The sequence below is a fragment of the Agelaius phoeniceus genome, chromosome 3, assembly GCF_051311805.1.
Source record: "Agelaius phoeniceus isolate bAgePho1 chromosome 3, bAgePho1.hap1, whole genome shotgun sequence".
NCBI lineage: Eukaryota > Metazoa > Chordata > Aves > Passeriformes > Icteridae > Agelaius > Agelaius phoeniceus.
The window spans coordinates 26,745,358-26,766,368 of NC_135267.1; the positions used below are offsets into that span (position 1 = coordinate 26,745,358).

The 21,011-nt window shown below is 35.5% G+C and overlaps 1 protein-coding gene across 1 annotated transcript in view; it reads left to right on the plus strand.

The window, feature by feature from the left end:
• Positions 1 to 21,011, plus strand: part of COL21A1 (collagen type XXI alpha 1 chain) — a 90,543-nt gene that overhangs the window by 36,665 nt on the left and 32,867 nt on the right. The window contains exons 10-17 of the mRNA XM_054629981.2: positions 1,581 to 1,643; positions 9,501 to 9,554; positions 10,523 to 10,576; positions 12,900 to 12,953; positions 13,779 to 13,832; positions 15,755 to 15,808; positions 15,887 to 15,940; positions 18,546 to 18,599. Of these exons, the coding sequence (XP_054485956.2) occupies positions 1,581 to 1,643; positions 9,501 to 9,554; positions 10,523 to 10,576; positions 12,900 to 12,953; positions 13,779 to 13,832; positions 15,755 to 15,808; positions 15,887 to 15,940; positions 18,546 to 18,599 (441 nt within the window). The remainder of the gene's footprint in view (positions 1 to 1,580; positions 1,644 to 9,500; positions 9,555 to 10,522; positions 10,577 to 12,899; positions 12,954 to 13,778; positions 13,833 to 15,754; positions 15,809 to 15,886; positions 15,941 to 18,545; positions 18,600 to 21,011) is intronic.

The following is a 21,011-nucleotide window of genomic DNA, read 5'->3' on the forward strand; positions in this document are numbered from 1 at the left end:
TCTGAAACACAGAGATCATTATTATTGTTTCATGCAATAGAATATCTGTGGTCTTTTACCTTTTTTATTTTCTTTAGAGAAAAAAGAGACAGAATGAAGTATTTATATTTTTAAGAGAATTGAAAACCACTTCCTGTAAAGTATGAAGGAATATGAAATTTCAGAACTCAGATGATCTATATCTATTGCCTTATGTGCAATTCTTCATCTACAATGCACTGTAATAGTTGTTTGGGGATAATTGAATAATACAGGTGAGAAGATGGTGCCTAACACAAAAGGCTGCAGAAAGTGAAAAGGAAGCCAATTTATGGTTGAATAGGTTGTCTAAATTATAATATATATTTATTGATGTTTGAATACTGCACTCTAGAACCATATGAATTTAAACTTAATTTTTCTGTTTGTGATATTAATGGAGTGCAATAAATTGAATTAAATCAAAACAATTTCAAAATACAAGTAACTGATTTTTAAGCTTTTCAAGTTAAAAGCCGAAAATTTCACAGTTAAATAGTATATTTGGAAGCAAATGTTTTCTTTTTTTCTCAAATCCAAACCTGGACTTCTTAATTTGGACAACAATAATTCTGGGTAGCTTGTTCTAATTGAGCAAATGATCACTGTTATGCTTTTCAAAAAAGACATTATTCTATATTATCTTCCACTTGGTTCAGCATTACACTTCTGTGGTTTATATGTGAAATGATGTTTTTTCACATTCACATTGAAAGCTAGTTTCCTGTTTCCCTTCTAATGTCCTCCCTATTTGTAACAATTCTGCAGTTCAAAGTGACCCATAGGTCTGTTAATGGTTCAGGCTGAAGAAATAAATACCTGCTTAACACCCCTGCAGAAGTAAAATAGTTTAGAGGGCAAGTCTTTTTTGGATTTTGCTGAGTTCAAATCAAAGCTGTTATTGAAACAAATAGAGAAAGTCAATACTCTAGGAGGATATACTGAGTAGGGTGTTAAGTTCCTGCTTTCTCACCATAAACATGAAGCCTTGGCAAGCAACTTTCCTTTTACTTCAATCTGACTGTAAGAGTGATTATCAAAATAATTGCAAAGAACTTACAAGAAAATCTAAAAAATATCTTTTTCAAGAGCAATGGTTGTGTGGAGAGTTTATTATTTTACAGGTTTTATTCCTATCTTAAGAATTAGGCTCAGCTAAAGCAAATGAGAGATTTCTTCAGAAAATTAACTACTTCATTAAAGAAATTTTATTAAAGATTGTTTCATCTACTTGATAAAAAATGTTTCTATTTGCTTTCATTTAAGTGCTAAAAGACTAGAAAGCTTTTAAGTTGATGGGTGAAACTTTTGCTGTAACCAAGTGTGGATTCACTTGTCCAAGTACTGCACAAGAAGTTGGGGAGAAGTTGGGGAGAATTTCCCCCCCCAAAACCAGTTCTTTTTCACTGTAGGAATTGCTCCTCAATAGTAGCTCTCTGGACTTGTAGAGACTGTTTTATGGAATGTGTTAGGGCTAAGGTTTCTTTGTGCTCATTTGAAAATACTCTTACAATTTAAAAATGCTTATATATTTTGTGTGTTCACATGTTGCATCTCCATAGGGTGACCCTGGGCAGCCTGGGAATCATGGTTATCCTGGTCTGCCTGGTCCAGATGGTAAGCCTGTGAGTACTAAAAACTTAGTCATCTATTGTAAATGTAAAACTAACAGGAGAAAAAACATGGAACACTGAAATTTTTGAAATTTAGATCATTTTTTTGCCTTTCTCTGAAACTGTGAATGTCATTTAACTGTATGCAACTGTTGTATAAATATGTCAATCATTGTATTTCTGTTTCAAGGTAAAATACTGTAAATATTAGAGTTGGGTACTGTTGTAAAGCAGAGAAGAGTGTGTTCTCTGCTTTACAACACTATGAGTGTTTCTGTTGATCTTTGCATTACTTTGCAGCAGTTATGTTACTACCTCAGTCTTTACTCCTTAAGAATTTGTTCACTAGAAAGCACTTTGGGTTGCCTGAAGTCCTATCTATTTTTTTAGGGCTTGCTCCTTGGTTGATAGAATTTCATGTAGGCTACCTCAAGTAGTCCATCAGAACATATAGATATGCATGTAAAATTAAAAAAAAAAACAGATCTTCTTTAGTTCCAAACAGGTTAATTTCAATCACCATCATCACTGGTGGTGATTCCATCTGTAAGCAGAGTTAGTTTAACAGGAAGAAAATAGATGCTAAAATCAAAAATGTAATAGTTTCTAAAAATTGAAAATTTCGCTCTTTTAAAATATGGGGCTTATTATATTGAAACCTGAGCATGCTAACCCTGATAGTACAGGTGAGCAGTGCGTACATGAATTTTTCATCAGTCTCACAAGCAAATATACTCATTTTACATGTGATATAAAATGTTTTTATCCTTTTGCTCTTAAACAGCTTTCAATAGCTGTTAAATTCAGGAGTTTTTTGAACCAGAGTTGGAGAAGACAATCTGAATTGAAACTATCAGTGCTTTAAAATCAGTGATTAAAATACTGCATTTTGATTTTAGAAACTATCAGTGATTAAAATACTGCATTTTGATTTTAGACGATCCTGAAAATACAGGTTTTAAAGTACTCTAAGATGGGGAAGTCTATTTAACCAGAACAGCTTTTCAATTGATATTTGGTGGTGCTTAAGCTTATGAAGAGCAGTTCTGATCTCCTATAAAAGACAAGTATACAGACTGTCTGAACATGGAGTTGCATGGGGGAAGGTGTCCATCACATCTGACCATGCTGATTTCTGGAAATAGATTTGCAGTATTGATAAGCATAGCAGAGCTGCCTTCAATCCAGCTAAATCTGATACTTTGAAAAGTAAAATGTTATCATGTAAGCTTTTGTGAAGGCAGAATGGACTGGATATTGGTAGGGAAATGTCAGCTCTTCTCTCTTCTCTTCTCTTCTCTTCTCTTCTCTTCTCTTCTCTTCTCTTCTCTTCTCTTCTCTTCTCTTCTCTTCTCTTCTCTTCTCTTCTCTTCTCTTCTCTTCTCTTCTCTTCTCTTCTCTTCTCTTCTCTTTTCTCTCTTTTAACAAATAGATTAAGACTTCATTTCTGAAGCATCCAGTCAGGTACAACCATATTGTTTTAGAAACAATTTGTTATGACTCTTTCATATTTTAATAAAAAGATTTCCACTTCAAGGCTATTTATCCTCCCATAAGCACTAGAATTTGTAACAGCATGAATAATGAAGGAGAAATATATTGAAACTGTAGACCTACTGTAACTTTGTAATCTGGCAGTCATGGCTTATTTTTTTCTGCAAATAAGTCATAATGTGCATAGATGGGCATTCTCTGAACATAAAAAAGATTACCAGAGTATCTCAGAATGAGAATCAAAAAGCTCCAGCACAGGAGAAGTTGTATGATTTTGCTGAAGGACTTACATTATTTTAAGTGCTTGCTGCTAAATCCTGTAACTTTATTAACTAAAGAATGTTTCTGAAATATCATTTGTAGTTTTTGTGCCTGTTCTTTGTAAGGACATAATTGCAAACCAATTAGATCATCTCACCTTTGGCCAGTACATTATTTTCCTTACAGCAGATTTTTGAGTGCATTCCAGGCGACCTTTTAGCTGTGAATGGTCAGAGACTCTTTAGATCCACTGTGCAGGAAAATAGATTCCTCTGTCTTTTTCTTTCTGTTTTACTTTTGTATTTGCTAATACAACTAGCACGTTTTCTGTGCTGTCAGTGATTTTTCTTGTTTGGGGAAACTTTGCTCATCTGAATCTTTTTAGTTTTGTATCTCAGGGAACTCTGAGAAACAAGCATTTAATTCAGACAGCACCATAGGCTTACAGGTAGTTGTGTAGTCAGTTTTGTTTAATCAAATGGCTTTTGCATGAAAAGCTTTTCCTGCAAGTCAGTCTTTTCTGTTCCCAAGCACATTTTTATGTTCTTCTCTAAAGTCTTTCCAGTTTGCCTATCTGTTATTAATTTTCTTGGAACACTATAACTGGTCAACAAAATGTTTCTTCCTCTGAGAAGGGTTTTAGGCATGCATTTATATTACTATGTGAAACTGATTTTAGAGTAAAACATCTTATAAAATTTAGCTTGTTGTTTGTGGGCTGGCTATATTGTTGTAATACTTACTGTTAGTTTTAGTCCAGAAAAATTAAAAACAATTCCTAATATCTAAAAACTTACCAGAACATAATTGTCTACCTGGTGTTAGCAGTAAAATTGTTTACTCTAATATTTGGGGAAGTGAACATAAGCATTACTTTTTTTCAGACATTTCTTAAGTGTTATTTTTATTAGTTTTATTCAGACAATCTTTGTTTTTTCCCCTTTAATTGCCACCTCTGTTTATATTCTGATACATACAGAAGAGATGAATTAAAAAAACTGTAAAAAAGCCTGAAAGTGAGAAGCATAAATAATGAAAATATGTTTTTTCAATAAAAAATGTAATTTAGAAATGGAAATTATTAAACTGTCTAGTCAAGAAAAAACCACTGATAAATAAGTGCAAAGATAAAAATGATATTTGAATTTCAAATGGAACTCATTTTCATGAACATTATTAATCAGAAAGAAGCAATTGGAGTGATTTCTGGCCCTGGAAGCACTCAGCAGCCTAACTGTGTGGTCACAAAGCCATTTTTTATTCCAAAAGATGCTTTGTATGTACTGTGGAAAAACTCAGTTTAAGGGGAAAAATAAATTATCAGAATCTATGCAGTGATCACTTGTGGTTAATAGAGGTAGGTTATCAGTCTGCAGACAGAAATTTTAAAAATCCACCCATTTGTCAATTTTGAACTGTGAACTTGCAGCTGGCAAATCTGGACAATTTTCGAGTATTCCATCTAGTTTCACTCATGAAAGTTTGGAACAATTTGCCTTGTCTTTACAGTATGTACAAGAAAATAAAATAAGAAATGAGAAAAAATAAGCAGTTTATAAAAAAAAATCTTGTGAGACCAACTTTACTGATAGAAGTAGATATGGAATTCATAAGGTATCAAAAGCCACACATAATAAGTAATTTCTGATCATTCCAATATATGTTTTAAAAGATTATAGAACATTATTACAGCTGTATTACCTAGAGCTTAATATTTGGTGACCATCTGAAGGCCAAACCTTTTGTGATGTACTTACTTACTATAAGAGCAATGATGAGCTATTTCAGCAATACTTTTGGAATAAAAATGGGTAAATAGTTTCACATATACATAGAATTCCCTGTGTGTTCCCAGATGGCTTGCCTGGGATTTAAGTTGTTCTAAACTCTGGAGCTACTTTTCTCAGAAAACTTTCATAGACAGAGTTGATAATTCAGCTGTGAAATGCTGTTCTCAATTCCAGGAAAATATATATTACTCAGTAATACTGTGGCATTTTTATTGTTAGAGGAAATCTTTCTGCTCTGTTCTGATGCAGTCATGTAATGCCTTTCCTGAGACCTACAAGTCTGGAATCAGAGCAATGCCTGATGCTGACTTGTGCTGCAGAGACAGCTGTAGAGTTCAGACAAAAGGCCACATCACTACCTGCAGCAACTGCCAAAGGCAGAGATATGATAAGGATGAACATCTAAACAGTGAGCAGGAAGTTAGACTCCCTTGGTATATCATCCTATCTCCCAATAGCCTGAAGCTTATGAACTTTTAAAGCTGGATTTACAGCCTTTTATTTAATGATCTTGTTGGATCTTTTTTCCTCTGAGCTATTTGAGAACATTGTGTTTAGGTAAAATATTCTGCTAGGGGCTCTGAATTATGAAGGCCTTGGCAGATGATGGAGTAGCTAATGGAGGAAAGTGTAATGAAATGCAGAAATAATAAACATGGATACATGTCTACATAGTTACAGCAATTTCTGTTAAGATGTAATGTATTTTATGAAAAGAGTTTGAAGACTTGTCTTGTAATGCTTTAGATAGTTGTGCTTTAAAGATTTTCTGCAAGAAACTCCCACAAGAGGTCTGCAGACTTGGAGAGTGTTTTCTTAACGCCAAGTTAAATTTTCCTTTTGCAGTAGAATTCCATTATGCTTAGTTACATCACCCTAAATAGTTCTTTTTACTTAGTGTTTACAGTCCTTGAATATCTTTAGACCATTACTGTTGATCCCTGGTTCCTTCCTAGCCAAATTGAGCTTGCTTACTTCTCCGTTTGTCTTTCCCAAGCCATCTTGTGTTCATGCCTTTGGTGTGGATGTTGTCCATTGATTCCAAAAGCTTTTCATTATGGGAGTGTGCAGTGCAGTTCTCATTGACTTATCCATAAACCCTCTATTTTAATTTTAATTTTTATTTTTATTTTTATTTTATCCTAATCAGAAGAGATATGCCTAGGAATGCTTTGTGAACTTTTGTCCTTTAGGTGTGCAAATGCATTGAAGATATACTGAGCTTTCCTCTGCTGTTGCACTCAGAGTTCTCTGCAATTCTCATCATATGTCCTTCTTGCTCACTTTTTTCCCTTACAGGCAAACTAAGTTTCTTTTTCCAGTAAGGATGATTGCTATTTTTTTGTGGCTGTTATATGTTCTTTGACCTAAGAAGTGTGTACAGTCTTTTTCCTTAGAACTATTTGCAAATTATTGCCATTTTCTTTAAATTCCAAAGTTTCATTTTATCTGTGATTTTTTCAAATACCCAGCAATCTGGGACAAAACTAATCTCAATGTCCTGCTGTTTATCACTTTCCTTTTAAGGATTTTCAGGCACTAGAAAATTATCAGTACCATTCTCACAACAGTAAACAGTGAGGTAAATTTTGTGTAATCCTGATTTCAGATGAACCGATGTAAAATAATAAATGAGAATATAAAGTGCTGTGGAGTAGTGCTGACTGAAAACATTGATGAAAAATTATAGGTAGCATTCATTTTCAGGCACATACATTTAGGATTTAAATGGGTACAGAGACACAGGGTGTCTACATTCTCATAGTAGTCAACTATTTAATTAATATACCACAAAATGTATGGGATTTTTATGCTGTGAGGTATTTTTTCTTGCCCACACTGCAAGACAATTATTGCCTCCCAAATACTTTGTGCCACTGTCTTCTAACATTGGGTGAGTGTCTCAGGAGTCTCAAAAGGCAGGAGCTGCCTATATTCAGGCAACTGCATTCTAAACTGAATATCAAATTCAGAGTTAACTATAACACTTCTCATGCTATTTGAAAAGTTTATGAGAGAAGACCAAACTCAGGTAAAAATTATTAGTTTTGGTGGCAAATATAGTGTGTTCACCCTATTTGAAAGAGAACCTCCAGTCCTGAACTCATCAATTGAAAAGTGAGATTTCATCTCTGTTAATTTTACATAAAATGGCAGCCATGGCACTGCTATTCTTGCAGATATGTATGTATGTCACACAGGCACTCCTACTGAGGACTTTGTGATAAGGGAAAGAAGATTTGAGCTGACTTTAGTGCAAAAAAAAAATTGTAGGCATTAGCATCTAGATTGGTGATCCATACTGCAAAAGGAGTAGTGATACAAATATATACTCATTTTTTAATGAAATCATTGGTTTTTTTTATTTTATAGAAGGTGTTTTTTAACTTGCCCAAATAATTGCGCTGCTATTGCACCAGATAGTGATTCTAGCTTTTGTGACTTTCTGTGAATTTCCTTTTGAATCTTGTCTCTTCCAGCTTTCCATTAAAAGAACACGTTGACAATGTGTTTGATTTGTATTGAAATCACATTACAATATCTAGCCCTGAGCTAAATATGCAGTTTTGTAAGCTGAAAACTCTTCTGCTGTCCTCCATTCATCTTGTGATTTTGAAATTCAGTTCAGCCAGGAAATTGTCCTCTTCTACTTCCCCTGCTCAGTTAGAGGGAGAAGGGAAATTGCATTGCAGAGATCTAAATTGTGAAATAGAGCTTTATTTGTATAGAATTATATCCTACAGAAAGTCACAGCGATTTTTTTGGAGAATAAAAAAATGGATAAACTTTTAGAGGCATTTTTTGATTTGGTGAATTGTTTCAGATACCCAGGAGGCCTATAAGCACTCTGGGGATACTCTACCATTTACAGTTAAAGCTGATTTTGGGGATACTGTACCATTTACAGTTAAAGCTGATTTTGCTAGAACTGCCTTGAGCACTAAAAGTAAAATGCTTGATACGGGATCCATGTATGACAGAGACCTAGAATTCTGTTTACTTCTATATTAAACATTACCAGCTGGCTCATCGGGCAACTGCTCAAATGTCTTTTGGGAAGAGGGCACAGCAAGGACTCTCTTGTATCTAACCCAGCAAATAATTTTAGCTCTGTTTATTATTCCTAGGAAGCTCTGACTGATTTAAAGAAGAAATCAGACAAACACATTGCCTCCTTTGTACTGAAAACGTTCTATTAGTGCCTTTTTGCCAGTGTGGAAATCACCCCTGGAAATGTTTTTGCCAAGGTTTTAAGCTTGACACCCATTTGGAAATAGGATTATTACTTCTCTCAGTTCCAATCAAGATCAGATTCTGGGTATTTGAAATTGGATAGCCTGTTTAATGGGATTTATCAAACTTAGTTTTGTCTGCCTGCTGAAATGTCTGAACCAAATAGCCTCAGAATATTATAGAACAATTTCTCTTCTTGCTTTATATGTTTTCTTTAAAAAATCCTCTTGGTAGCTCATTTTGTCTACTGCAAGGACATGTTTTTAAATGAGCTATGCAAAATTCTTATTCTTCAGTAACTTGCCTCTCTTAAAGGATTTTTTTAAAGCCCTTGTTAATTTTGCATGAAAACTGGCTATCTTTGCTTTACCAATTGAATGAAATATACTAAAATATAGACATAGATTTTGATTTTTGTAAAGGTTCTTTTGTTCTGCCAATGTTGATTTCTAGCAAAGCATTCCTGAAATTCTCTTTTTAACTCATGAATTATTTAGTATTTCTTTTTGTAGTCTCAGTCATTCAAATTATTTTTGTTTGTATAGACTGTTATATACCTTCAAGTTCATAGCTAAGTGCTTAGTATCAAGAATGGAATTTTTATTATGCAGAGATATTATAAAACTAGCTGCATAATGTATTAGAACATACCTTGTTTGTTAAAGCTGATTTCTGTAACTGGATAAAAGCCTTTAAAAGTCTTGGCCAGTTTCAGCTATTTTTCTTAAGAGAGAGAGAGAGAAAAAAAAATGTGCTACATATGTGGATTGATTTCTTTTTTTTTTCCCAGTGGAAAATAAAACAATATGTTTGTTATGCTTTTGTTTAACAATTCTAAAATGACTGGTTTTAGCTAAAGTCTGGAGGATGAGAACTTCAGCTGCAGATATGAAGGCTTTTGAAGGCTGAAATCTAAATCCCAAATGTATGATTGCCATAGCAGTTGCTAAAATCTGTGATGTAAAATTATAGGATTGTGACAAAAGTTCTTTAGTAAGCAGAAGGATTGGTTTTTTTCTTTTTAAATAGGTATTTTGAAATTTGTGTATGTTGCTTTTGAAAAGTCACAAGTCTTGGTTCTTTTCCTTAGGGATACCAGGGATCAGCAGGAACTCCAGGTATCCCAGGAACTCCAGGGATTCAAGTAAGTTTCTATTTGATTCCTAGAATTTGAATATCTGAGACAAATCCTGCCAAGTCTCTCTCAATGTCTCATTTGTCATTGAGAGCTGAGGTGTGGGGAATGAAGAGGACGTAAGGGGTGTCATGAATCAGGGGCCATCCTTGGGTGAAATTGAAATGAATTTGAAATTCATATGGCTTTGGGGTTTGTTGGTAGGCTAACAGTTAGAAGCAGGGCTAGGCAAAGCCTCTAGAAGATGGACTCAGCCACAGCTTAGATATTTTTATCCCAATCCAGAAGCCAACGGTAGTTTGTTCAATTTTTCTGTGAATCTCTAGCGGTGATCTGAAGTCTTGTCATGGTCATGGATTGCCCACGATTCACAAGTCCCAAGCAAGTTTTCACATAAAGCCCAGATTGACGGAGGAGAATTCTTTTTCTTTGTTGTATTAATTTAGTAGTCCTTCCAGAGACAGTTGTTGGAAACCTGTGCTGTATTTTACTTGTGGCCTGATCCAGTCTGGATGATAGTCAAGGATTTACTCATTAGTGGAATTAAATCCACAAAATCTGAGAGCCTGCTGGGGCCAAGAGCAAGCCTGCAAAATGGCATATGTGGAGGCTGTCTGATGGGCTATTGAAGGGGACATCTCTGGCCTCACACGTAGACAGGTTGAGATTTTGAACAGGCTAATAGGGCTGTGTGACATTCTTTGTTTTTTTTTTTTTTTTTTTGGGGTGTTCTTGGTTAGAAGAAAAAAATGTTTGAGTGTTCCTCAGTCATGGATTATGATAGTGTGCCATGTTCATCCATGGGTACACATTGTGCTTAGTTCTGCTTTTGTGTCCAGTCATGGAAATGTTGGAACCAGGCAGCTGACACATTGGTCTCTGGCCCATGTTGTGTCACATTTCTGTGTCTAATTCTGTATCACATTGTATTAGTATTATCAATATTTGAGTTGGTGTTCATTTCTTTCTCAATCTAGGGACCTCGTGGCTTGCCAGGTATCAAGGGAGAACCAGGAAAAGATGGAGCAAAGGTAAAAGAACCTAAACCAGAATGATAGATAAAAAGCTTTTACTCTTACCTTTTATAATTTTTGGTTGTACAGGTAATAGTATCGGTATTTTCACATGAATGTTCTGTGAGAATTGTTTGCTAAAAGGGTAATAAGGAAGGACTAAGAATCCTAAATTTAAATTCTGAATCTGACCCTTTTTATTTATTAAAGTTTATATAGGCTTTGGCACTGCCAGTAACAACTTTAATTCACTGAATAACATATACTTAGAAAGTGTATCTAAGTATGGGTACCTGGAAGCACAATACAGACATCTGTCAGAATGGTTTTTTTAAAGTTCTTTTCACCCTTTTTCTCTTTAAGTGAGTATCCAGATAATTTAGGTAGGAATTCCTGGATGGCACTTTATATCAGAAAACACTGGCTAACTGAACTCAAAACTTTTTGTGGAAAATTCTAGCTGAGGTGTAGCCAGTAGCTTGGAGATATAGACAGATGTGGAAGCTTATATGTAACTGTCTCCTGGTAATCAGGATAAACTTGACTTGGGATCTTCTGTATACACAGTGAATAAACTGCCCATTGGCTGTGGCATTCTCTCACATTTCTGCCCTATGTTTAGAAGAGTTCTAAGCTGATTGTAATGACAGTTATTTTGGTTTTGATTCATTAAAACTCCAAAGCCCTTTCTGTAAAACAAGTACTTATTTTCCCAACAGATCTTAGAATTTCTTTCTAAAGTTTCCGATAACTAGATCCTTAAATTCATTGCTGTTCAGCAGAATTCTCAAATTCATGGTTAGAGCTGAAAATTGCTTATGTGTTCTGTGCTTAATTTCATCTCAATCTAATTGATTGTAGAAGTTAATCTAATCAGTCAGTATTGGGCTATGTGGAGAAATGAAGATGCTGCTGATGAAAAACTCTAATTGCCTCACAGTGTAGGGTTGTGACAGATAGAATATTTCCTATTGCTCAGTCTAGCCTTGTGTAAAATAAGCCAAGAAATAGGGCTTCCACCACTGTTTTAGAGAACATTTCCTTTTTTACATTTCCATTGTAAAAAAGGTCTTGCCATTAGAATATTTTTCCTGGAAATTCTGCCCAAATTTTCATCTCTTTATTTCATCCCATTACTTGTAAAGTTTCTATAGTAGCTAATTTAAAATAGTTTTCATTTCCAAATGTTTTAGTTTATCCAATAATTGAACCACCACTTCTGAGTAGAAATCAAGACTCCACACTTTTTCATTAAGAAGCAATGGATATATGAAGTGTTAATTTTGTAACCTTTGCTGATTTTTAAACTCCATTCCATTGTCTGCTTTTAATAATTATTTGTTGAGAGATATTGTGATAGCATTAACCCACAAGCTGTCATTCCTGTGGTCATGTTCCTGCCTACTGCAAACACATGACAGACCTTTCCAAATCTGCAAAGGCATGAATGGCTTTGATAAACAGCATTGAGACATGTTGTCCTGGTTTAACCCTTGTCTTAGAATTTGAAATATTATATAAAATAACTTTCTAAGCATAGTTTACTATTCCTTCTATCTGATTGAAATATATTAAACAAATTGAAATATATTGTTCAATATAAAAGTAGGCATTAACAGAAAGAAAGCATTCTGATTGCCCAAAAATGATTTTGTGGTTAGCTGTTTTTTCGTGGGAAGTAGTCTACTGAACCAAGGAACTAGGATTGGTTTTATTGTTTCAAATCAAGTAGTGACAAGTTGTAATTCAGGATTTCATTGTTATTGCTCAAGAGAACTTGAAGACAAATTGTCAGGTACCAACAGCAAGAGTTTGGAATTCCTGATACCTGACACGTCTGAGAACAAAAAAAAGAACTGGTATTTTGCCTTGTCTTTTCAATTGCTAACTGTTTTAACCTAAGTGTATTACTTCTTCCTCTGAAATGAGAACTCATTTGTCAAATTGCCAGAGTTGTTTTATAAGTGTATTTTGGTTTAATTTAGTTTCTTTTGTAGAGTAGATACTTAATATCTTATTTTTAATACTTCACTTATCCAGGGTAAGCTGGTAGGAAATTTCATAAGGTCATAAATACCTGCTTTTGGACCTCCGTAAGACTTACTAAAAAAGTACTGTAAATTTACTCTGAAATTTAGTGATTAAGGCTTTTCTTTCATGTAATGAATTTTGTTTAAAGATAAAAAACCTCTTATTGGTCATCATACCAATGTTAAAAGTTGATACTGTAATATATTACATGTTTCCATTTGTTGATCACTTGATCACAAGAATATGAATGTTGTTGTAGGATATTACCACTATTTTGATACAAGGATTTAAAATATGCTTGCTGTTTCAGGGTGACAGTGGACTACCTGGTTTTCCTGGATTACATGGGATGCCAGCACCAAAGGTTGAAATTGAATATTTCTTGTTACAATATTCCTGTGTTTCAGCTTGCCCTGTAGTTCAATATAAAGGGTAAACGTGTCTATATACAATACTATTTCAGAGAATTTGATGAATTGCTCAAGATTAATAGATATGAAAGTGATATCATGGGAAAATACATGCCATGGGACTTCATTACATAGATACCAAACAATAGAAACCTCCTGTTATTTAATATCTGTTTTGCTCTATGGGATTTTATATTAATTTGATTTTACTACTACTTAGAGGATTCTTCATCACAAATAATGTTTAAAAAAATAAAAACAATTCTATGTCATTCTACTTGAGTGACAGCATTTTGAAGAACAGTTCTGATCTGTCACAGTGATTTTAGTTCATGTGTGTGTTCCCCAAAACAATTTTCCCCATAGTTTTTGCTCATCTGTGTTAGTACTCAACAGAATTTACCTCTTAGTTTTTCCAAATTATTATTTTTAACTCTTCAAATAAGGTCTTCAGAAAAGTCCAGCCCTTTCCAAGAAGCTGAATTTTCACTTAGGTTCCTGCCTATATTGAAGCAATGAAAATCACAAAGTGTCCTCTATAGAAAGTAGAACCCTTAAGCCTGCAAGCTGTGGATTGTCTCACCATCGGTATGGGGCATTCTGGCCTTCTCCTCTAGGAAAACTGCAAATTCAGGATTTGCATTTAAGGCTTGGGCTTACATGGAGCTCTTTGCCTTCTTTGTGTCTGCTATACATGTATACTTTATTTATATATAAATATATCTTTTGGTAACTACTTCTATTTTAAAAATTAACTTGCTCACATACATTTTATCTAGGGAGAAAGAGGTCCTAAAGGAGATCAAGGAGTGCCAGGAATATATGGAAAAAAGGCAAGTGACTTTATAAACATAAATTAAAGCAAAATGCTATTGGTATCTGTGATGGGGTCACCTAGACTGGATGCCTGGTGCAAACCCCCAGGCACCTCTCTCAATCTCCCTTCTCAGCAGTACAGGGGAGAATGTAAGATGGAAAAGCTTGATGGTCCAGATAAGAGAGATCACCTGCCAGTTACTGTCACAGGCAAACCAGTGGCTACTTGGGGAAAATTAATTTAATTTATTGGCAACTAAAATAAGTCTGGAGAGTGAGGAAAAAAAAAACCCAAAAAAACCAACTAAACCCCCTTCTCCTTTACCCTGCCTTTTCCCAGGCTCAATTTCTCTCCTTCATGGGATAGGAAATAGGGAGTGAGGTAGGGTGGTCTTTAACAGCTTCTCCCTGCTCTTCCCCTCACCCTCCTCCCCTGCTCCAGGGCAGGTCCTTCGCATGGGCTGTGGGCCTTCAGGGCAAACCTGGCCTTGCACGGATTCTCCATGGGCTGCACCTTGGTTACCACAGCTCCACCATAGCCCCTCCAAAGGCTACAGGGGAATCTCTGCTCCAGCACCCTCTTCTTGCTGTCTGCAGAGCTGCCACTTTTCTCCTCTTTCCTCATTTTGCTGGTGTCATGTTTCTATCCCTTGTTAAACTCATTCCACACTCCCACCCTGGCCGTGGCTCAGCCTCACCCTGCAGTGCGCAGTTGGATCTGCCTGGAACTGGCTGTGCCTGGCTGGAACCAGCTGGAACCGGTTGTGTCGGCTGGAACCAGCTGTGTCTGGCTGTGCCCGGCTCAAACCAGCTGGAACCGGCTGTGTCTGGCTGGAACCGGCTGTGTCTGGCTGGAACCGGCTGGAACCAGCTGGAACCGGTTGTGTCTGGCTGGAACTGTTTGTGTCTGGCTGGAACCGGCTGGAACTGTTTGTGTCTGGCTGGAACCGGCTGTGTCTGGCTGGAACCAGCTGGAACCGGTTGTGCCCGGCTGGAACTGGTTGTGTCTGGCTGGAATTGGCTGGAACCGGCTGGAACCAGCTGGAACCGGTTGTGTCTGGCTGGAACCGGCTGTATCTGGCTGGGGCACCCCTGGCCTCCCCTCATGGAGCCCCCACATTCCCACTGGGAGCCTGGGCATGGGAACCACAGACAACATAATTGATATTTTTATAACATGCATATTCACAGAAAATGTAATTCTTTATTTACAGCTCAGAAAAATCTTCCATGCTTTTAATGGATGTATTTACATTTAGTAACATCAAATTTAGTAATGTCAAATTTACTGGATGTATTTACATTTAGTAATGTCAAACTCATGCTCTGCTTATTTGGATATTTTGAGAACCTTTTCATTCTGCTAGGGGATTGGTGTAATTCATTTTCACATAGCACAAAATGCATGTATTTTTTGTGAATATGTCTATGGTGTAACACACCATATACAGGGCATATGTACTAATTGTACTGCAAAGAAGTCTGTGGTTTTTAATACAGATGTACATATAACCAAGCAAGAGAGCGGGAGAGGAGTTAGGGGAGGGAGGAGAAGAGCACATAAAAGGAGTGGGGCTGATAGCAGATGGAAAGAGAGATGTCGTAATCTGTAATTTATATAAAGCAGAGAGTATAGTTAGCCATCCAGTGTTAACAGCTATATTTTCACCTGGCCTTATATTTTCTTCATGTCTTTAGTCTAGAGTTTTAAGCAATTTGAAAGAGTGCCTGTGTTAGCATTTCTGTAGTTTGAAGCATATTTTTGTTTATGTAATGGGGTTGTAGTTAATTAATTGGCAACTGCCTGAGTTGAGAAAGAAACAGATCTTCTGTACTTTTTCAAAATAAGAAATAACATACATGCATTATTGGTGAAATATATTGAATTTACAGCACAAACATGGAGCACTGCTTACTTTCCACTTGTTGTTTTTCTCAGGGTTCAAAAGGAGAGAAGGGTGATACAGGGTTGCCAGGACTGCCTGGGCGATCAGTAAGTTTTCTGAAGACAATTTGTCATTAGCTTTTGCTTGTTAATTTACCTGCTGATTGCTGTTAAATGTTACCACAGGGAGACCCTGGCAGAAATGGGAAAGATGGATTACCAGGCAGTCCTGGATTCAAGGTATGTAGAAATGGATATTAATATCTCGATAAAAGTCTTCAATAGCATTGCTCATGGTGCAAACATACTGAGATTATTCTGTGGAGTGTTACGGGAAATCAAAATAATGTTGTTACTGAGAGCTGTGAAAGTTTACTGCAGCAATGAGCAGATTTCATTGTTTTCAATTGTTCAGTGAGCAAAGGAAAAGCTTTTATTAAGAGTGTATTAGTGATCACTAGAGATTGTTTATGCTTTATCTCTGATATCCTTGTGTGTTTCTCTAACCCTATGATTCTGGTAAAGAGATTCATATACAAGCATACACTGGAGAACATAATTGCTTTTGAAAGGAGTTGCAGCAAAATTAGGGGAAAGTACCTTCAGTACTGGATTCATATTTTTGTATGTTTTCTTATTCTCTTCACTATGCAGTGCTGTTCATATTTGATGTAGAACAGTTTTCAAGTCAACTAAGAATGTGTCTACTGTAAAAAAGGCAACAGAACCTGGTGTTTCTAGAATGTATTGCAGTTTGTGAGCTTACTGGATGTTTTGTTTGACAAGTTGTTGCTTGCACTGTTCTAATTTGTGAAAACATAGACTTGTAGTATCAGTTATAAGTTCACAGGGAAAAGATTTTAATAATATGTGATGTAAATGCTCAATTGAATTGATCTAAAGAAGTTTTTCAACAACACCTTTGTTCCTAGAAGTTTTTTTTTTAATAATAATGAAATTATCTAGGGCTGCTCAAGATTAATGTTACTTCAGTGTTCAAAAATGCAAAATTTGGACTGCATTTTGAATTTTAAATTAATATTGCTGTTTTTGGAGATCTGGATCTTCTGTTTTGTGACCATGTTTGTCTAGTGCACTTGGGGATGCACCTGGCATATCTGTCACATCTGCTGCAGCAGGGACATATGACACAAGACCCATGAGAGACCTAAAACCTTCCGGGCAGCAGCTGTCAATGGGGTGGATCCAGGGTAATGCCAGTGGAGTCTGGAGAGTAATTCAGCTCAGAGAAGGCAGACTCATAGGTTTCAGTTTAGTTGTGCACATAAAAAGCCCCTGATGCATTTGAAATGCATTAGTGTCCAAAACATCCTCAGGGAGCTGAAAAATATGACATAAGTCCTATGGAAAGCCAGTGCCTTTCAGGAGTGGGAGTAGGCAAGATACCACGGGGTAACTCAAATATGATCAAATGATATGATCAAATGTCTGTATTTGAGCAGTGGAATTCAACTCCTGGTGTCTGGTCAGCTGAATCAATCCTCCATCAATTGTCCAGACTAGACTTCTGTTATCTGTGATATGAGCTTGGTTACCTCCAGGAATTTATTTCAAATAAATCCTCTCTTATTTTATATATATATATATATATATATATATATATATATGTATATATGTGTATATATATATATACACACACATATATACACACACATAAATACACACACACATACACAGGTATCATTGCTAAGTTGGAGGAGAAATTTCTTCTCTGGTACTTCACATAGGAAAAAAATAGATACTAGATTTTTTTCTTCTCTGGTATTTGATAACATGGACAGGTAATAGTCACAGTTAACATTAACATCAAATTTTAATTGTCACTGGTGGCAATTTAGAGTGAAGCATTGTGTTGCTAAAGCATGAATTTGGAGAGTACATATATTTGGAGTATATGTTTTACGCTTGTAAGCAATATACAGAGAATTCAGAATATTGTGTAAATGTGTGTACATTTAAACTGAAAGACATTTTCTGGACTATTTTCCTTATTGTAGTACCAAAAATATGATGTTCTCATTAGCTTTTATTAATTTTATAATACAATAGTTAATAGAAGCCATATTTTTCATTCAAACATTTTGTTAGCCTGACTTCAACATCTGCTTGCTATAAAATATTGCTTCATTTTGGGTCTGTAATCAAATTCAGAACAGTAAAAAACAGGCTGTCTTTGAAGGAAATTTCTGTAGGAGCTTTCCTGGTTTTTACAATATTAATTTTGGGAAAGAATGTGGAAAAAACATGGCTGGAAACCCAGATGCTACCCATTGTTCCTTGAAGTTCAGGTCTTATGATTAGTGCCAGATTATTTTATACATGTGTATGTGTATATATCTATCTACATCTATATCTATATCTTTGCCTTTTTTATGTGCTTTTATTTCTGGAATTATTCAGATTTTCTGAGTACTTCAGTATCATACATACTTTGATAAATATTTGATCATTTTTTGTATTGCTGTATTCTGAAGTACTTTGAAATATTTTTCATAGTATTATTTATGCTAACAATTAGACAGTAACAGTCTGTTATTGTTTTATGCATTTTTTCTACCAGAAATTGCTGTTCTGAGTGAACAGAAAATTTTCTCTCATCTCTTTTTGCAAGCTGTTTGACAGCTGTCAGACACAACATGAGAGAATGTTGGATTGATGACACTTCTTGCTGTGTATTAAACTGTTAAGAGATGTTTGTTTGGTGAAGTCTCAATGTATATTGCTTTGAAATTTTACTTAGATTAAAAATATCATTTACTATTTAAAATAATAATTTTTATTGTGCAAATAAAGTTGTTTTATTAAGACTTTTTTTATTTTAAAGGGAGAAGTTGGGCAGCCTGGATCTCCAGGCCTAGAAGGACATCAAGGAGAGCCTGTAAGTGATTAAATTGCTGACATATCCTTATGTACTGATTTGTTCGTTTTGTTGGGTTTTGTCTTTTTTATTTTATTTTTTTTAGTTAATAGCTATTATGCTTCATGTTTAATTAATGTTGTTTTAAATTGGTTGATATGTCCATTTTTTTAAAAAATACTTTGGTTTTTTTTTCTCTTCATCTTTAAATTTGATTTAATGAAAAGCAATGAACAAGCCCTTAAAGTCAAAGATGCCCTAAAAGAAAAGATTCTTCACCATATCGCTGTTGTATATACTGAGAGATTTATGGTATAAGATTGTCTCATTATTGAATTCTGTCCTGCTGATGTTGTGGTATAGTTAAATATTAATAATTACTTACTTGAGGAAAGACTGGATGGGTTTGACTCTCATTTCTAGAAGATTACATGGTTTATCTTCTTTCAAATACTTGTTAATCACATTTGTAAAGTCTATTTTTTCACTATATGCCACTGCCTTTCCTTTGCCCAGTTTTAGTAGCCTTTTACTTCCATGCATCTTCTTACACCACATTATCTGCATCTCTGTGCTTCTCGCTTCGCTGGGGACTGTGCTGCTTCATTTTTGCTTTGCTTCTTTCCAAAGACATTGTTCCTCTCCCAGTATTTGGGCAGCTCATTTTACCTCCCCTTAATATCTGATAGCCAGGCTTTGTCCTTCCTTGTTTCCTCCTTGTCCTCCTTTGTTCCTTCTTGCTTCCTTCCAGGCTGGCAGACTGCTTGAAGCAGATGAGCCAAGATAGCAGCTCTGAGTGCTGAGAGACAGCCAGCTGTCAGCAAACCATCAGCAATTCTTCTGCAGGCCAAGAGCAGTAAACAGAGCTCAGTTGATGGAGCACTGCCTTACAGATGAATTGCCTTCTGAATTACATTTAGAATTGTAAGATAAAGAGATGCAGCTTTATACAGTCTGAAATTTTGTGATACTGAATGTAATGGGAGGTAGTCTGAGTTACAGGATCTGAAATGTGATACGAAGTTTTGATAATGAGGAGTTGGAAATAACTATTCTAGCTGAAAAATTCTGAAAGTTTTTAATTTAAATTTTTTATATAATCACCAAAACCTTCTCAAACATTTTGACTACACTGCAAAACACTGAGAAATCATGACCAAGAGACTTTCTTCCTGCTCGTCTGGCTTAAGTGAAAAACACACATAATTCCTCCCTTGGCTTTATTTTTTCCTATTTTTCTGCCCCAAATAACTGTGAGGTGTTTTAACCTTTTACAGTCTCTGGTGTCTCCAAATGTAAGAAAGACTGAATGTTAATTAAATATGATAAAATACAAATGAAGGGATTTTGGTTTATTGTAAGTTGGTATGCCTTAACGAATGTGTTGAGATAAAAGTGAGTTCTGTTATTGTCCCTTGCCTTGGTTTGCCTCTTTTCATTTTTACAAAAGAAATGTTAGTTGGTCATTTTGATTTTTTAAAAAATTAATCTAAGAAATGGAAGGGAAAGGGCATTTCTGACCTAAAGAAAATTAAATATTTAATACGTTAACAGCTGTCTTTCTAGTGTGATGGCATTTGTTAAGTATGAACTGTATCTACTACTGAAATGTATTTTGGTTTAAAGTTAACATAAATTACATATCTAATATAACATTCACAATATAACATTTTAAACAGTAAGGTAAAACCATCACTGAAGTCCCATAATTTTGCTCTAAAGGGAAATGAGGTGGTAGATTTAAGACATTAAAAGTACTAAGAAGTCTTTTTAAATCACCGCAAAACACTATAGAGGGAGACTTCCAAAACGTAAACAACTACAAAAAAATTTAAACAATCCCAATAGAGCAAGCTAAATTGCATTTTATCCTTCATTTATAATCAGTGGAGGTTCTGAAGAGTAGTAAGGCTACATGCTGACCACGAGATTGCCTCAAGGTCACCATTAGGGAATGTAAGACACTGAATCATCCCTGCCCATCTGCCTCTATTGCTGATGTAGCACCATCCTTCATGACCAACACAGCGCTCCCATCGATTTAGAGCCTGGAGGCGGAGCAAAAAGCAGCATTTCTGCAGTTCATTGCAGAAAGGTTGAGGTGAAAATGTGTGTTTGGGTTGTGGAAATGTGTGTTTGGGTTGTGGAAAATGAAAGCTATCTTCAGCTGTGACATATATGGGCTCCTCTATTCAAGTAGAGGATAATTGGCTTTCACCTGTTGGAAAGTGAGCTGGATTTTGGGCACTGTGAGTGATATCTTGTGCAACTTACTGCTTGTGTTGTTTCTGCTGTTCCCCCAATGTGTATTTAAAATATCATGTGAAAGTGCCTCTTCTAGGCTCCCCTTCTGTGGAATTCAGTGTAAACTTCTCTGGTGGGACACCCTTATAGTTAGGGCACTAGTGTGGAAGAGAGGGATTGAGCTGTGCT